The sequence below is a fragment of the Panthera onca genome, chromosome C2 (genome assembly GCF_046562875.1).
Source record: "Panthera onca isolate mPanOnc1 chromosome C2, mPanOnc1 haplotype 2, whole genome shotgun sequence".
In the NCBI taxonomy this organism is placed as follows: domain Eukaryota; kingdom Metazoa; phylum Chordata; class Mammalia; order Carnivora; family Felidae; genus Panthera; species Panthera onca.
The window spans coordinates 48,637,641-48,654,054 of NC_138347.1; the positions used below are offsets into that span (position 1 = coordinate 48,637,641).

The 16,414-nt window shown below is 39.9% G+C and overlaps 1 protein-coding gene across 32 annotated transcripts in view; it reads right to left on the reverse strand.

The window, feature by feature from the left end:
* Positions 1-16,414, reverse strand: part of ABI3BP (ABI family member 3 binding protein) — a 256,453-nt gene that overhangs the window by 162,798 nt on the left and 77,241 nt on the right. For all 32 annotated transcript variants that reach the window (XM_078452941.2, XM_078452937.2, XM_078452958.2 and 29 more), the window contains exon 3: positions 3,366-3,434. In XM_078452941.2, coding sequence (XP_078309067.1) covers positions 3,366-3,434 — 69 coding nt within the window. The remainder of the gene's footprint in view (positions 1-3,365; positions 3,435-16,414) is intronic.

Sequence of the window (16,414 nt, forward strand, 5' to 3'; positions counted from 1 at the left end):
GTAACAGTTTATTTTTATATTGGGGTAAAATGCATAAAAATGACTCAGGAAGATGATGAAGAATGTGAAACCATCAAGTGTCTTTTCATAGAGCACACCAATATTATTAATTTTGTGCCCATGAATTTAAGCATAAACCCAACAAAATATTATTTTGAGATTTATGTGTGTATGCATATATGTGTGTGTGTGTGTGTGTGTGTGTGTGTGTGTGTGTGTGCGTGTGTATGCATATATGGGTAATGTATGCATGTAAAGTATATTCAGTCATACCCAGGTTTTATTTCTTGTGGGTTAGGGATGTCTATGAAGGTCTTAGCTATTACCAGTGAAATGAATAATGCTAATGGATTCACTCCATTTCTTTTACAGATACAATAAAAGCATATTTGGTTCCCCATCCCCTACTCAAGACTATAAACTAGTGTGAAAGAATATCAAAGAATAGAAAGCTTAACATCTAGCTTGTAGGTTATATTCTTTTTTCAAGCCAATTTAGAAGCATAAAAATCCCTTGTCATACTATTACAGTAAGCTTTTTTTTTTACCTTAGTGTCTATATAGAAAATGTATGCACTTTTTTTTTTTTTTTTTACACATTCTTAATAATGCTGGGAGAGTGGAGATAATATAGGAATCACGGTTCTTCTGATGGGACTAATTGGATTTGGGCAATGCCAAGAGATGGTGACAAACCACTTAAGATCTTTTTCCAGCATATAAGGGGCAGATATTTGCATTTTCAAAAAATATTGGAAACTTCAGGATTAGGGGACAGTGCAAAAGAGGAATGAAGATTCTTTGCCATGGAAACAAACACTGACTCAATAAAAAAAATCTGTAAATAAAATAATACAGTATCTAATAAAATTATGCAGAATATAAAACATTCTATATTTTCATTGGACCCTGTCTTTCATTTCGTGAAATACCTGTTGAATTTGCTATAGGAAGGATTTGTGTTATTTTAATCTAACACAATAGGAACTAATAGGAAGGTACCCTTTGTATGAGCTTAGTGAAAGTTACCTGAACCAAATGTCCTTGACAATTTTGTCAGGCTTACTGCTTCTATTAGATTTAAGTTCTGTCAGTTGTTACTGTGGTAAAAACCCTTCTTAGCCAAGAATATGTATAAACAAGTAGTGGCAGATTGTTTCCTTGTAACATAGCTGAATTTTTTAAAAAGACATTTGAAATAATTGTCAAGGATAGCTGTTATTTTGTTGTAAACATGCATTTATCCTTCTCTATAAAATTTTCCAGTTCCACCTATGATACTACCTAGCATTACTATGATTCCAAGAGTCCAAGTCTGACTGCCTATGAGGGTAGATTAGAACCTGATGAGAGTGAGAGGTTTATGCTGTTTGAAAAAGCCCTGAAGGGATTCTGATATTCCTTTTCTAGCCCCTGATTGGTTCTCCCTAATGTAATACCACTATCTCATTCTACAAATGAATACTAAGGCCAAGCTAAGTGTCAAGGGTATCCAAGTTCATACCAAGAGTAGGGTCAAGACTCAAATTTCTGTCTTCTGAACTGTACCTTTGTTTTGTTGTTGTTTTTTTTTTTCTACATCACTGGCATAGCTCACCATGTATGAAGATAATGCCATTTAGAGACAAAAGATAAATTTTCCTTTCTCCAAAGGAACCTAAAGCCTACAAGACCAGACAGTATTTATTTCACTAAGTATCGATCTGATACAAAAGTGATTAAAATGTATGTGGTAAATGCAAATATAAAATGAATCAAAGTTAATACATTAGTCATTATATCATTCTCAAATTCACATTACAAAAAAAAATTACACCCGCTGCCTGAAAGGAAAGGTGGGGTAGTACAGTATATCCTGAACAAAATGAAACAATTTCCTGAGCCCGTCATCACAAAGAGAAAAATAATTTCCAGACCAGTGCCATACAAGTCCCCACAAAGTGCTACTGAGTTGTAATCATTCTTTTGACGTCTCTTACACATCTTTGTGTTTTTTGTATTAAGAAAGAGTTTGATGAATGTGAGGCCAGAATCCCATGGGTCCTTACTAATACTTCTTGACTCTATTAAATATTTTGAAATAAAGTCTTGAAATGGTGACTATCATTACAAGTTATAAGGAGTAACTGAAATTTCCCTGATGCTTTGGGATAATTTAAGGGGCCAGGAAAAGGGGTTTGTATTTTTCAAAATGCTTGACTATTAACTGCTTCTCTAAAAAAGACATGAAAAACAACCGAAGGAGGGGAGGGGACTGTGGCAACTTATTTCTGGTAACTGGCTTGGCTGATGCGTCCAGAGGACAGGATTCACAACTGCAAAGGGGAGGTTTGCTCAGTGTGTTTAAAGATCTGTATGCTCCCCCCACCTCCATGCCAACCCTTTAGAAAGATCTAACAAAGGAGACCCTTCGTTGTTTGACATTTAGTGTACTATAAAAGAGAAACATGATTAGGAAATATGTAAAGAATAATTGACATTAGAAAATGAAAGAGAAAACCAAACCTTTTTCTCAAGTATCTACAGTTAGGGAGATTTAATACCAGACAGTAAAAGCATATTCACAGCTTCTACAGCCTCTTACAGCAAGGGCGGCTTATTTGATCTGAGAAGCAATTTTAGTAGTGAAATTGGAAAATGTAAGGTTTTTAATCTTTCTCCAGCCATGTAGAAAAGGCTTCTACTCACTTATTCCACATGGCATTTACTTTCCTGTTTCATGTCTCCCCATCCCTGGGAGTATCTGTGTTGTGTTGCTATTGTTTCATGAAAGCAGTCCTTGCTCTATTTGTTCGACTAAATAGAAGAGGTTTTGAAGGAAGAGATGAGGAGTCAAGTAAAACCCAAGTTCCAACCCATGTAACATGCCTATAAATGAGTTACGCTTTTGAAATGTAAACAGTCTCCTTTAACAAAGGTTAGACATCAGATTTTGCCCTTAAGATCCGGAAAGCACAATAGAGCATGGGTTCACACACTGCCAAGTAGAAACAAGTAGAAACAGGCTAGCAGGAGCTAACTCTAAGTGAGCAATTGCTGTGGGCCAGGCCCTGTGCTACGGGCCACACATGCATCAACTCCTTTAACCCTCACAACGGCCCTTGTATGCAGGGGAGAGGAGGTACACACAAGTCCCGTAATTTGCCTAAATTCCTCACGTTTGTATGTAGTGGTGCTGGGAGAAGGTCCCAAGCAGTCTCTACAACCAGACCATAATACTTGCAAGGAGGGTTGACACAGGGCCTGCTGTGCTGTATATTCTAATCCATGCTCCTAAGGCTTCTCCAATGCACTTGGTCTCCGTGGGTAGAAATGAGAAGGCATGGCTTAAAGTTAATAAAAGCTTAAAAATGAACAAAATATACCTGAGCATGACTTCTTTTGACTTGGAGGAGGGGCAGGCCGCACAACAATCAGATACTTCGGTTCCGCATCTGGAAATGATAACATTATTTCTTCAGTAAAATTCTCTGAGAAGGAGCAACATTCACGACAGTACATCCATGTCCTGACTCAACGTTCTCCAGCATTAGTCATCATAACCACATCACCAGTGGATGACAGGACCCAGGAATTCAGTAAGTTAATACTTCCTGAGATGGTTCAGTCCACTAAGTCTTTTAAATGAATATTAAATCCAGATTTTCAAAACCAAATGGACAGGAGTCGGGGAGAAGTCTTAAAAGAATCTTGCTAGACACAGATTTCATGTCACATTTTCATCAATTCTTTCCTCTGCAAAGAGGTTTTCTTTTAATCTGATCATACCCATTTTGTTACCCTATCCTTCACACTCTTCTGATGCTTCAGAATCAGAGAAGGAAAATCATACTTTCATAAGACACAACAGGGTCTCACATGCTGTGTGATCTGAAACTGCTCACTTCTCTGTTAATATCAATATTCTTTTTTTTTAATGTTTCTTTATTTTGAGGGAGAAGGAGGGGGAGGGACAGAGAGAGGAGGAGAGAATCCCAAGCAGGCTCTGCATTGTCAGCGCAGAGCCCAGCGCAGGGCTTGATCTCATAAACCGTGAGAACATGACCTGAGCCGAAATCAGGAGTTGGACACTTAACCCACTGAGCCACCCATGTGCCCCCACAATATGAATATTCTTAATGTTCCTTTTTTTTATCCTACTTGCATAATTTCTCAGCCTGTTATCATACTCAACCCATCCTCTTCAGGAGCAATTTTTAAATAGAGTCACCATTTTGTGTTGGTATACTTTCACTAAAATATGCCAATGGAAAATAAAGAAAATCTTTTAAAAATATTTAGCTTTTAAATAAATGATGTTTAAACAATCAGTATGCACTACATCAGGAACTAATAATTTATCAAATAATTTTTAAAAAATTTTTAATGTTTATTTTATTTTGAGACAAAGAGAACATGAGCAGGGGAAAAGCAGAAAGAAAGAGAGAGAGAGAGAGAATATCCCAAGCAGGCTTCATGCTCAGCTCAACCCAGGGCTCAATCTCACAAGTGTGAGGTCATGACCGGAGCTGAAATCAAGAGTCAGACACTTAAGCAACTCAGCCACCCAGGTGCACCCAAAAGCTTTTTTTTTTTTTTAAATTGATGTTTCCAAGATGGTTGATTTTAATATATATAAATAAGCCAAATGCACATTGGGCATACTAACTAGCATTTCCTAAGCACTTCTACTGGACTGATTGATGAATCTTATCTACAATAGTTCCTCAGTAACTTTGGATCCTGAAATTCATTCTATACCCAATTTCATTTGGATGCTGCAGTCAACAAGAGTTCACCTCTGCTTGTTCAGGCAGACCTCACATCTTCGTTTTGTTTTCATTCTGAGTGCAAACAGCTCCCCTCTCCATGAGTTTGGAACAGAGGTTTCTCTGCCCAAGGTTTTACAGAGCTGACCTTCTTCTCGGATACAGACAACGTGGCAATTCAGCCACTTTTAATGACTTGAGACTTTGTCTTTTACTGGACACTCCATACAACCTTATTTGTTATAACCTGCTACAGTAATTACACTCCATAAAGTAAACCAGGTAACCTCTTGAACTGACATCAGAGCTTTGGCTGCTTACTGATAATTACCTCATAACTACAACACAGATAAGGGAATATTCATTATGTTTCAGATCTTGTGTTTGAAAGCCTATCTTGCTTAGAAGAGCTTATACAAGGAACACTTAACCTAAATCAAGGTCCCTAATAAGAATATAATGTGTTTCCTGATTTTATTTGGGATATAAAGGAACAAATATTAAAAAAGTACCACATATTCAGTACTTTCTATGTGTAGACTATTTGTTAAGCACTTCACATTTGTGACTTAACTACTCCTCGTGGCAACCCTACTTGATACATACTATCATCACCCCAATTTGTAGATGAAGTTACTGAGGCAGGATTAGCTTTGTGGGCTGCAACATGCACCATCAAGCAGGGCCCCAGGTCCAGAGGGGTCTCATGCTTGGTTTAATGCCCTGCTGTCACCATCTTGAAATTCTTAATAGTTAAATCTTTGAATCTGTGTTTTGTGAGAGAAGCCTGAAGGGACGATAAAGCACATGTGTGAGTAGACAGGAACCATATGCAATTCCTGTGCTTTCTTTCCTTCACATTTAGCAGTTGAGATGCCCTGTTAGGTATAGCATTCTGAGGGACCCCTTGTGGTAGGGTCCCCTCCTTAAGGAAAAGAAAAACCTCAAGGCAACCTGGCTACACGCATACGGGACAATATCCCTCACAACCTTGAAACATGAGACCACTTAATCAGACTACACGTTTGTGTGTTACCACATATGGGAGAAAAAGAAGTAGAAAATATATTTTAAAAAAACGATGCCATGTGGTGTTTGGGGCTCAGTTCCTTGGGTACGAACCCAACTGGGCGGTGCCAGCAGGAATAAAGTTGCTTCTTGCAAAGAAAAACCTCGGTGTTACAACTCTGTGTGAGAATCCTACTACACCCTGAGGCAAGGGGATTCAGCAAGACTCAAAGGTAAAACAAGGTGAACCTATTGCATCTAGGACTGAGGGAGAGGGTGCGGAGGGGGCTGAGAGGCCACACTGTTCAATCAAACCCATACTGGCTTCGCTGCAGAAAGAAGGAAATGGCATTTTAATGCCAACGGCAGAACAATCCTATAGTATCCTTTCTCATTCATGTTAGTTGTACCCTATTTGCCAACCAGTTCCACTGAAAATGATGACCTAGAAGCAAAGGGGAAACCAGAGCAAGGCCCGATTCCCCCCAATTTTCACATTTTCCTCACTCGTAAGTAAGTCCAGGGCGGGTTGTGGCAGCATGTCCACGCGCCAAGGAGTCAAGTAAAAAGAGCAGTTAATTTTGTGCACTTCCAGTCCTCTGGTAAGAATGAAGTACGTGTGCATGTATGAACTACCAAGAACAAAGTGTGGCATTTCAGGGACTCTGCTTAGGAGCTAAAGGCCCAAATTTGCATTTAAAATTAGCATTGCACAATGTAAAGATAACTGGCAAATTTCATGCTAATGATGTGTAGTTTTAATTTACTTAATAGCATTAAATAGCAAATAAAATGATACTCATCACAAGGTGAGAGAAACAAAGAAAGGAAAAATTTTATATTTTAATATCTTTAATGACATTTTTCTCCTGCTTTTTGAAACAAGGGCCTTCCATTTATGTTGCATTTGGCCTTGCAAATTATATGGCTATCTTAATCTAGTCCTCAAAATGCCCTTTTACTTTTAATGTTCTTTTTTTAATGTTTATTTTTTGAGAGAGAGAGAGAGAGACAGAGACAGAGCATAAGCGGGGAAGGAGCAGAGAGAGAGGGAGAGGGAGACACAGAATCCGAAGCAGGCTCTAGGCGGTTGGCCCAGAGCACGATGAGGGACTTGAACTCACCAGCCATGAGATCATGACCTGAGTCGCAGTTTGACGCTTAACTGACTGAGCCACCCAGGCACCCCTACTTTTTTGGGGTTTTTTTGAAGATTATTTATTTTGAGGGGTGGTCAGGGGGAGGGGCACAAGGAGGGGAGGGGCAGAGAGGGAGGGAGAGAGTGACAGCATCCCAAGCAGGCTCCACACTGTCAGTGCAGAGCCCAATGCAAGGCTCAAACCCAGGAACCATGAGATGGTGACCTGAGCCAAGAAAACAAAGGTAAATCTCTATGTTTCTTAAATTACCCTCACTGTGGTGGAATCTCAGACCTAGCCTTTCATTTCCCTCCTTGATGCACATTAATTCAATTATGCCTCAGTGGTTTTAAAACAAAGTCCAGAAACATGAGAACAATAACATACATAGAAGCCAAAGATAGTGCCATGATCCAAGACATATGGTTACATGAGCAATTTAAAAGTAATTTTTGTTATGATCAGTCATTTTGCATAAAGCACAGGCTGTTACAGTCAATTACAAATTGGAACAGATGTGGGGAGCTGGGTGCAGTTATGTTGCCTCTCACTGCTCATTAGAAGCTTCCAACATTCATATATTTCAGCAGACTCTGCACTTGGTTTGGAACACAGAGATGGAAAAATAAAACAACTAGAAAAACCAGAATTTCTATTTCTGTTATGTACTATGAAATTCTTTGTGGGCAGCCTGGAAATATATACACTGTAGCTTGATCAGCAATTCTGGCAACACATGCCAAAATATACTTCATTTAGAAAATGTGTATAATTAAAATGTCAATTTCAGCAAATTTGTGTAGAATGCAGTTACTTGAACCAACTTTCCATTCCTAGTAATTAAGCCTATATCATGTTGTCGACTAATTACATCTAATTTGTTTAATATTTCAAATGCCCTGGAGGTGAAGGATTGGGACGAGCTTACTTTTTAAGACAGTGTACTATTGAAATCCTTTACAAAGTACTAAATTTTTTGATAATGCAAATAATCCTCCCATTATTGCCCTGTTTGATACATGTCAATTATCACATGTTTATTAGAGGACAAGTACGTTGTAGGACACCGCTTCAGAATGAGGTCATAGCGAGGTTTATTTCTGCCTTGCGCGTTTCCACAAAATAAACATTTAATAAGCCAGCGTGATCCTATAGGAAATCATGTAAAGGACTTCAAGAATAATAGTTTGCCCTTGCCATCTTTTTAACCATTTTGTCTCATATCAAACTAAATTTCTAGACATGAAAGCATGGACTCCAGAGCCTGGAATCAAATCCTGCTTTTTAGTTTGTTATACAAGGTGAGTGTTTAATGTACGTACATGTTTCCTCACCTACAAAATGGGAAGAATCATAGTACCTAGCTGCACAGAAGTCTTAGTGATGATTAGCCTGTAACAGTGCCTAACACACAGAAAATGCTAAGTTTTAAAAAATATTTTTATTTTTGAGGTAGAGCACAAGCAGGGGAGGGGCAGAGAGAGAGAGAGACACAGAATCTGAACCAGTCTCCAGGTTCTGAGTTGTCAGCACAGAGCACAACACGGGGCTCAAAACTCCTGAACCCTGAGATCATGACCTGAGCCGAAGTTGGACTCTTAACCAACTGAGCCACCCAGATGCCCCAGAAAGTACAAATGTCAGCTATTACGATGACAATAATGATGATTTCTTGAAAGCAGAAATTTGCCTTAAGCGGCCCTGAGGACTTATAAAAAGGAAAGAAAAAGCTTAAAGCCTTGTTTTTTAAACCAACCACCACAGACTCCAAAATGCAAAAATATCACAAAAAAAGAAACTTACACACCATACGACAAAGATCTTATATCCTGACCAAACTTTAAACTGAGTTGTTTTTCAACAGGGCCCTGAGTCTTGGGGTTTTGTATTCATCTCTGTGTGGTCCGATTTTATCAAGTAGTTTAGGCAGGATCCTCTATCCTCCATACTTGACCACACTTGACATGAAATGAGTTTCCTTAAACTCCACCATCCTCTGATCACCCCAGCTTGCCCTTAGCAAGAGTCCTGTCAGGTCAGTTGAGCCAGAATCTCCCCTGTCTTCTTCATGTTTCTTCTCAGTTATTTTCCATCCACTGACTCACACCCTGTTCCATGGCTAGAAGTACTCACTTTTCCTTATTGTATTCAGAATGCAGCTTAATCTCTCTCCCATGCTGCAAGACCCCATTGTAGTGGTCCCTATTTCCCCTCAAATAAAGTTTTGCCAACCATCTTTAACAAGTGCCACTGAGTAACTATTCCCTTCATGATACTCACACATATCAATGGAAAAAAATCCTAGAATATTGGTAAGTAGAATCGGTCAGCACATACTATGGCTAAGTGTAGATTACTCCAGAAACGTATCATAAAATGAAAATATACTTATTTCAACAGGTAACTAAGAGTCATTTAACAAAATTCAACACCAATTTTTTTTATTTTTTATTTTTAATTAATTTTTAATTTATATCCAAGTTAGCATATAGCACAATAGTGATTTCTGGAGTAGATTCCAGTGATTTATCCCGTATGTAAAACACCAGTGCTCATCCCATCAAGTGTCTTCCTTAATGCGTCTTATCCATTTAGTCCATCCCCCTACCTACAACCCCTCCAACAACCCACAGGTTGCTCTCTATATGTAAGAGTCTAAGTTTTGTCCTTCTCCCTGTTTTTATATATTATTTTTGCTCCCCTTCTCTTATGCTCATCTGCTGTGTATCTTAAATTCCTCATAGGAGTGAAGTTATATGATATTTGTCTTTCTCTAATTTCACTTAGAATAATACCCTCTAGTTCCATCCACGTTGTTGCAAATGCCAAGATTTTATTCTTTTTGGTTGCTGAGTAATATTCCATTGTATACATATACCACATCTTCTTTATCCATTGTATGTATATACCCCATCTTTATCCATTCATCCATCGATGGACATTAGGGTTCTTTCCATACTTGGGCTATTGCTGATAGTGCTGCTATAAACATTGGGGTGCATGTGCCCCTTCGAAACAGCATACCTGTATCCCTTGGATAAATACCTAAGTAGTGCAATTGCTGGGTCATAGGGTTGTTCTAATTTTTTGAGGAACCTCCATACTGTTTTCCAGAGTGGCTGCACCACTTTGCATTCCCACCAGCAGTGCAAAAGAGATCCTCTTTCTCCACATCCTTGCCAACATGTGTTGTTGCTTGAGTTGTTTATCTTAGCGATTCTGACTGGTGTAGGAGGTGGTATCTCTTTGTGGTTTTCATTTGTATTTCCCTGATGATGAGTGATGTTGAGCATTTTTTCATGTCAATACCAATTATTAATGATAAATAAGGATTCAAGGGAATCTTTCCTTAATATGATAAATAGATCTTAAGACATCTGACCTAACTTTATTGAATGTACTCTGCACATAATTCCTATTGAGTAACTCTCCCTAGTTTAACATTTAATTCTCCTTTTTCTTTTCATTATTTTTAAAAATATTACACTAGGATTCTGGGGGTTTTTTTAATTAAAAGATTTAAGTTAATTTTTAATTAAAAATTTTTTTAATGTTTATTATTTTTGAGAGAGAGAGAGAGAGAGAGAGAGAGAGAACAGAAAGCAAGCAGGGAAGGTGCAGAGAGAGAGGGAGACACAGAATCAGAAGCAGATTCCAGGCTCTGAGCTATCAGCACAGAGCCTGATGTGGGGCTCGAACTCACAGACTGTGAGATCATGACCTGAGCTATAGTCGGCCGCCCAACCGAGCCACCCAGGCGTGCCCAAAAAAATTTTTTTCAAGAAAGAGTATGCATGAGTAGGGGAGAGGGGCAGAGGAGGGAGAGAGATTCCCAAGCAGGTTCCAGGCTCAGCACGAGCCCAACGCAGGGCTTGATCCCAAGACCCTGGGATCACAACCTGAGCTGAAATCAAGAGTTGCACATTAAGCCAACTGAGCCACCCAGGTGCACCTAGGATTCCATTTCATAACCTGCTACAGGCTTTCTTTTTAAATTTTATTTATATATTTAGAGAAGGAATAGAAACAGGGGAGAGGCAGAGAGAGAGGGAAAGAATCCAAAGGAAGCTCCACACTGTCAGCTCAGAGCCCGATGTGGGGCTTAAACTCATGAACTGTGAGATCATGACCTGACCAAAATCAAGAGTCAGACCCTTCAGACTGAGCCACCCAGGAGCCCCTCAGCTTTTCTAATAAGCATCTAAGACTGTAAATTAGGAAACAAGAACATAATCAACTATATTATGTGTTCTTTTGGGGACTAAAATGAGGCAGTGGGTTAGAAGCATTACTGGAGTATTTACACACGAGGCCAACTTACCAGAACTATAAATTAGAACTAACTTGCTCACCAAGACCCAGATTTCAGTTTCTATGTCCATTTTCCCTTTTGAGGTGCCTCCTTGTTTTACTGAGAATGGCTGTCCTCTTCAAATTTATTTTCACTTGTTCTCAGAGAGGATCACAAAAACAACCATTTCCAAGTTACTGTGAGTGAATTCATGTTAATACAGTGCCTGTGCTCATGACACATTCTATTTTCATTACATGGGAAAAGCATACATCTGCGACTAAATACACACAGAAAGGGCATCAGGCAACAAGTAGGGAGAATATTTTGGCCCAATGCCTTTCCTATTCCTTTCCTTATTTCCTGAATTCATAAGGTGTAGAGAACCACCATCTCAATGAGCTGAAGACAGCTGGCTGGCAAAGGTTTTGTTAGAGACTAGACCTGGGGAAGGTGTGCAGGCTCTATTCTGGCAGGAGAGGGGCCAGGAAACAAACTGTTACAGTGCTTTAACGGTCTGGGTTACGGGAGGTGGACATCACCTCAGACACCTTTCAAGGTCCAGAGAAGGGATTCAAGATGAAAATGAATTTACAGGTGACTTTGAGTCTATTAAACACAGTCCATAAACACCTTTTGTCAGTAACTAGATTTTTGTAGTCTTAAAAAAAAAAAAAAAAAAAAAAAAAAGGAGGTTGAATAGGTAGAATTACCCCTACTATAATTTAGAGGTTTAAAAAGAACAGTGATGCTTTTTCTTTGGTTCCCTTGCCAAGAGGGAGAGACAGCTGCCTCTGGGTCCCCAGGGGAAGAGGCTGAAATCTTCGCCCTCCTGAGCTAACTGGGGCCTTAGAAAGTCTCCCGAGATGCAGAACTTGGGTCCTAGAAACCCAGCAAGGAGAACACAGGACGTGGAGCTAGAGTCCTGTTCACACAAAGGGCCCCTCTGAGAGGCTGGGCTGGCCCCTGCTGGAATTTTGGCCCATAGGTACCTGATCAGAGGGTGGAAGAACAGCAAATAGGTCAAGTTGTGACCTTGCTGTCATTACCTAAGGCCTGTCCTAATAAGGTCAAGAAACTGACAGATTTTTAAAAAATGTTTATTTATTTATTTTGAAAGAGAAAGAGAAAGCAGAGGAGGGGCAGAGAGGGGGATGGGGGAAAGAATCCCAAGCAGGCTCTACACTGTCACCACAGAGACGGACGCAGGGCTCAAACTCAAGAACTGTGGGATCACGACCCGAGCTGAGATCAAGAGTGGGATGCTTAACCAACTGAGCCACCCAGGCGCCCCTGAAAGTTTCAAAACTGGCTGAAGAGGGTCAGTGATTTGGAAGGAATTGTAGCGGAGAAGGGTTTCAAAGCTGCTGCCTCACCGGGGCTTTTACTGGAACATAGAGTGGTGTGCTGTGGGGAAAATGAGGCTCCTGAGAACTCAGAGTCAAAAGTTGACACAGAAGGGTCAGACTCCCAAGGTGAAAAGTATTTAGCAGTTACTGAATCTTTTCTATTTTGGTTGTTTATCTTACTTAAAAACATTTTTTTAAAGTAATATCTTCCTTGCTCAAGCTCCAAACCCCAGTCAAACCATGAGAAAAACATTAGTTAAAACTAAATTGAAGGACATTCTACAAAATATCTAACCAGAACTTCTCATCAAAAGTAAAAATAAATTGATGTGGTCCACTGGATCTGAAAGAGACATGACAAAATGTAATGTGGTACCCCTCCATGGGCTCCAGGAAGAGAAAAATGATCTTAAGTAAAAACTAAGGAAATCAAAGAAAGTACCAACTTTAGTTAATAACATATCAATATTGGTTCATTAGTTGTAACAAATGCACAATATTAACGTGTTAAGAATAGGAGAAGTTGAAGTATATAGGAATTCTTGGTACTATAGGAGCAACTTTCTGTAAAGCTATTCTAACACAAAGAGTTTATTTAAAAAAAATGAAGTATCTGTTTATAAAAAACAGGTAATATGAAATTTATGTATCAAAGAGGCAAAGGAAGTTGTTTCAGTGAGCATAAAATAAAAGCCCTAGGGGATGCAAAAGCAGCGTCATTAATCAACGGCTTTATTGTTTTTTAATTCTTTATCAAAGAATGGTGTGATTTTATAGTTAAAGCTACTTTAGAATTTGATAAAGTAAGGGAAGTATTTTTATTAGATGCCAATGTGGCACATCAGAATACTACTAATAAATGAAGAATAAAATCACTGGGGCACCTGGGTGGCTCAGTTATTTAAGCATCCGACTTGGGCTCAGGTCAGGATCTCACGGTTCATGAGTTCTAGTCTCGCATCAGGCTCTGTGCCGACAGCTTGGACCCTGGAGTCTGCTTCAGATTCTGTGTCTTCCCCTCTCTCTGCCCCTCCCTCACTCACACTGTGTCCCTCTCTCTCTCTCTCTCTCAAAAATAAGAACATAAAAAAAAGAATAAAATCACTGATAAAACCTAAAACAACAACTACGGCCAGGGAAGTCTCCATACATTAATATCAATTTTTCTTTGCATCTTCAAGTGTCCACATGCCACACTTAACTGTAATCTGTCCTAAACGGGTACAATCAATTCCCTTTAGTTTTTAGCATTTGGCAGACAGCTCCTGTGGCTTATTTGGTCAACACAAACACTGAGTAATGTCTGTTCGAAAAATCCCCTTGAAAAGCTTCCCTGTGTTTGAAACCCAGGCAGAGAGAGTTCCACCACTTACCCGCTAGTCAATTCTGGGGAGAAAAAAAAAAACCTCCAGAGTGTGGCCATGGAGGGGAGAAGCAAACAGAGCTCCAGCCAGGGTCCTTGGCTCTGCTGTTCTGTTCTCAGCTGCCTTTGCCTAAACTTGCAGACATTATCCCTGGTCTGCTGGTCCATGAGGAAGAGAAGGGAGCCTCATTGAGATAGAGGGGTGTCCAATCTGGCAGGGAGTTAGAATATAAAAAGACAGTAAATGCTACTTGTCTGCTCATTTCTTGAAAGGCGCCTCATCGTTAATTTCTAAATTCCAGTGGAGTAACCAACCTTGCTCCCACCCCACCCATTCTCAAGTTCCAGTGATAAAGTGGCAACAACATACTGATACCACACCAATCAGTTTCAGCAACAGAGTAGAAGTGCTTCATATTTGAACTGCAGTTCACATCCATCCTGAAGCCGTTGCTCGAAAAGGAGAAGCTCAAATATGGTTGATGAAACAGATCCTTCCAGAGGAGAGTAACAACCACTACCACCACCAAAAAACTCACCACAAAATAATATAATTGACCCTCAAGTAATTACATATTAAAAAGCTAGAATAATAATTGATAGACCTGACCCACTCAGAAACATCACTGATACCCCTTCAGAAAGTTTGGTATCCTTATGGGAAAAAAACTGATGGGACATTTTTCTAGAAAACTGGGTAAAGAGCAATGTCTGCTTAGGTATATGTTAGCTTACAGTCTTGCAAAGGTTCATGGTAGCCAAAAGTTCAAATAGAAGACAGAGTAGTTTTACCTAAGGTCAGTAGTGCATGAAATTTACTATGTTTACTAAGTTTATGAATATAAGAGTTTAGTAATTTTAATAAATCACTTAGATTACTAGCTTTTGCCCTTAGTTGTCCATACAAATGGAAGCCTATAGAATTATGAATCCTCACTAATTAATAAAAGTCCTCCACCGTTTAGAGTATTTCTAAGCCCCTGTAGGAAGATGTGGTAGATGGAACATCATGTAGAATCTGATCCAGACTCAGTTCATGTTTTGTTCATTTCTGTGCCTTTCAACTTGGAAACATAGTGATGGAAAGGCAAACATTTTCAGAAAGAATGAATGGATCTGTTCCTCCAAGCCTTTATTGCCAGAAGGATGCAAGAGCTAAGGTTTTTCAAGGAGAAAGGAAAAAATAATTAGGGGCTTGGGTAGAGCAAAAGTAAATCACCTTTAAAAAAAAAAAAAAGCCAGGAAAGTTTAATTGCTGACTTATTCTTTGATCAGCCTGCCTGTACACCTTTTTTTTTCCTTTGAAGTTTTTTTCTTACAATAAATACATGGTTTGCATGTAAGGATTATCCTTCTCTTTCTTTCACCTGAAAAGTTTAAAGCAAATTTTAAAGCAAATCCTACACTGTTGAGCAATTATTTCCAGAACCATTACAAAAATCAGTAGATTACTGAACGGATCCCCACCTTGATGGGACATCCTGCCATACCCTTAGCCTCTGAGAAGCGGCCCACAGGCCCAGCCCCTCCAGCAGGTGAGACCATGGGAAGGGCTGAAGGATACCACAGAGCAACTGCTAATGCAAAACTGGCTAGGAACAGCCTCCAATGGTGGGATTCCAGAATGTTCAGATGAAGATCTGTTCTGAAGGGAGCTGACAGCGTTCTTTGGTGTTTCTGCTACAAGAGGTATTGTTCAAGCTCTTTTGAAATGGATGACAGCAATGAGAAGCAGCCCCTCACCCCCATTCTGCAGTGAGTGGAGCTTCTCCGTAGGAAAGGAGACCCAGCTGCGGCTGGAAGAGAGGATGTGGGGAAGAAGCAGGTGGGAAGAAAGGGTTGGAGGAGGAAAGAGGGCTTTTTCTAACAACAGTGTGCTCCACCAGCCACCCCCCCACAACCCTCCACCGCCGCCAGAGGCTCTGCTATAGTCCTGTACTCCTCATGGCTTCCTGAATGAGTCTTGATGGAAAAATGCATCATTTTTCCAGAATGGCATTTCAAAGACACATTCCATGGAGGAAGACATTGCTGGAAACTTTTTCTGAGAGTTTTATTTTAATTTCAGTGAGAATTGGGGAGGGAAAGCTATTGAAAACACACATGCCATCCAGCACCAACTACATTCTGTGTGGGCCTGATCAATGCAAAAACAAAAAGGATGAAACCCCTATTTTTGTAAGCAGGGGTTGGGCGGAGGGGAGAGACATTGAAGCCTAAGTATAAAACATTTCTCTCCTTCCACAGCGTTTGTCTCAATTTTTCACAGTAAGTATTGGCTGTTTAACGTTGCACTCTGCAATCGAGTGCAGACCCTCCCTTCTCCCTCCTGGCTGCAGTAGAACCCTCTGGCATCAGTGTCAGCATCAGGATCAAAGCCCTTTACCTCTGGCCCCACCCCCAAGGGCTGAAAAGTCAATTTTCCCTTCCCATGGGCCTGCCATCCCAACCCACAGACTCCAAGGGATTGCCATCTCTCAACTGAGACAGACTGTATCTCAATGAGGGTAGGAGAG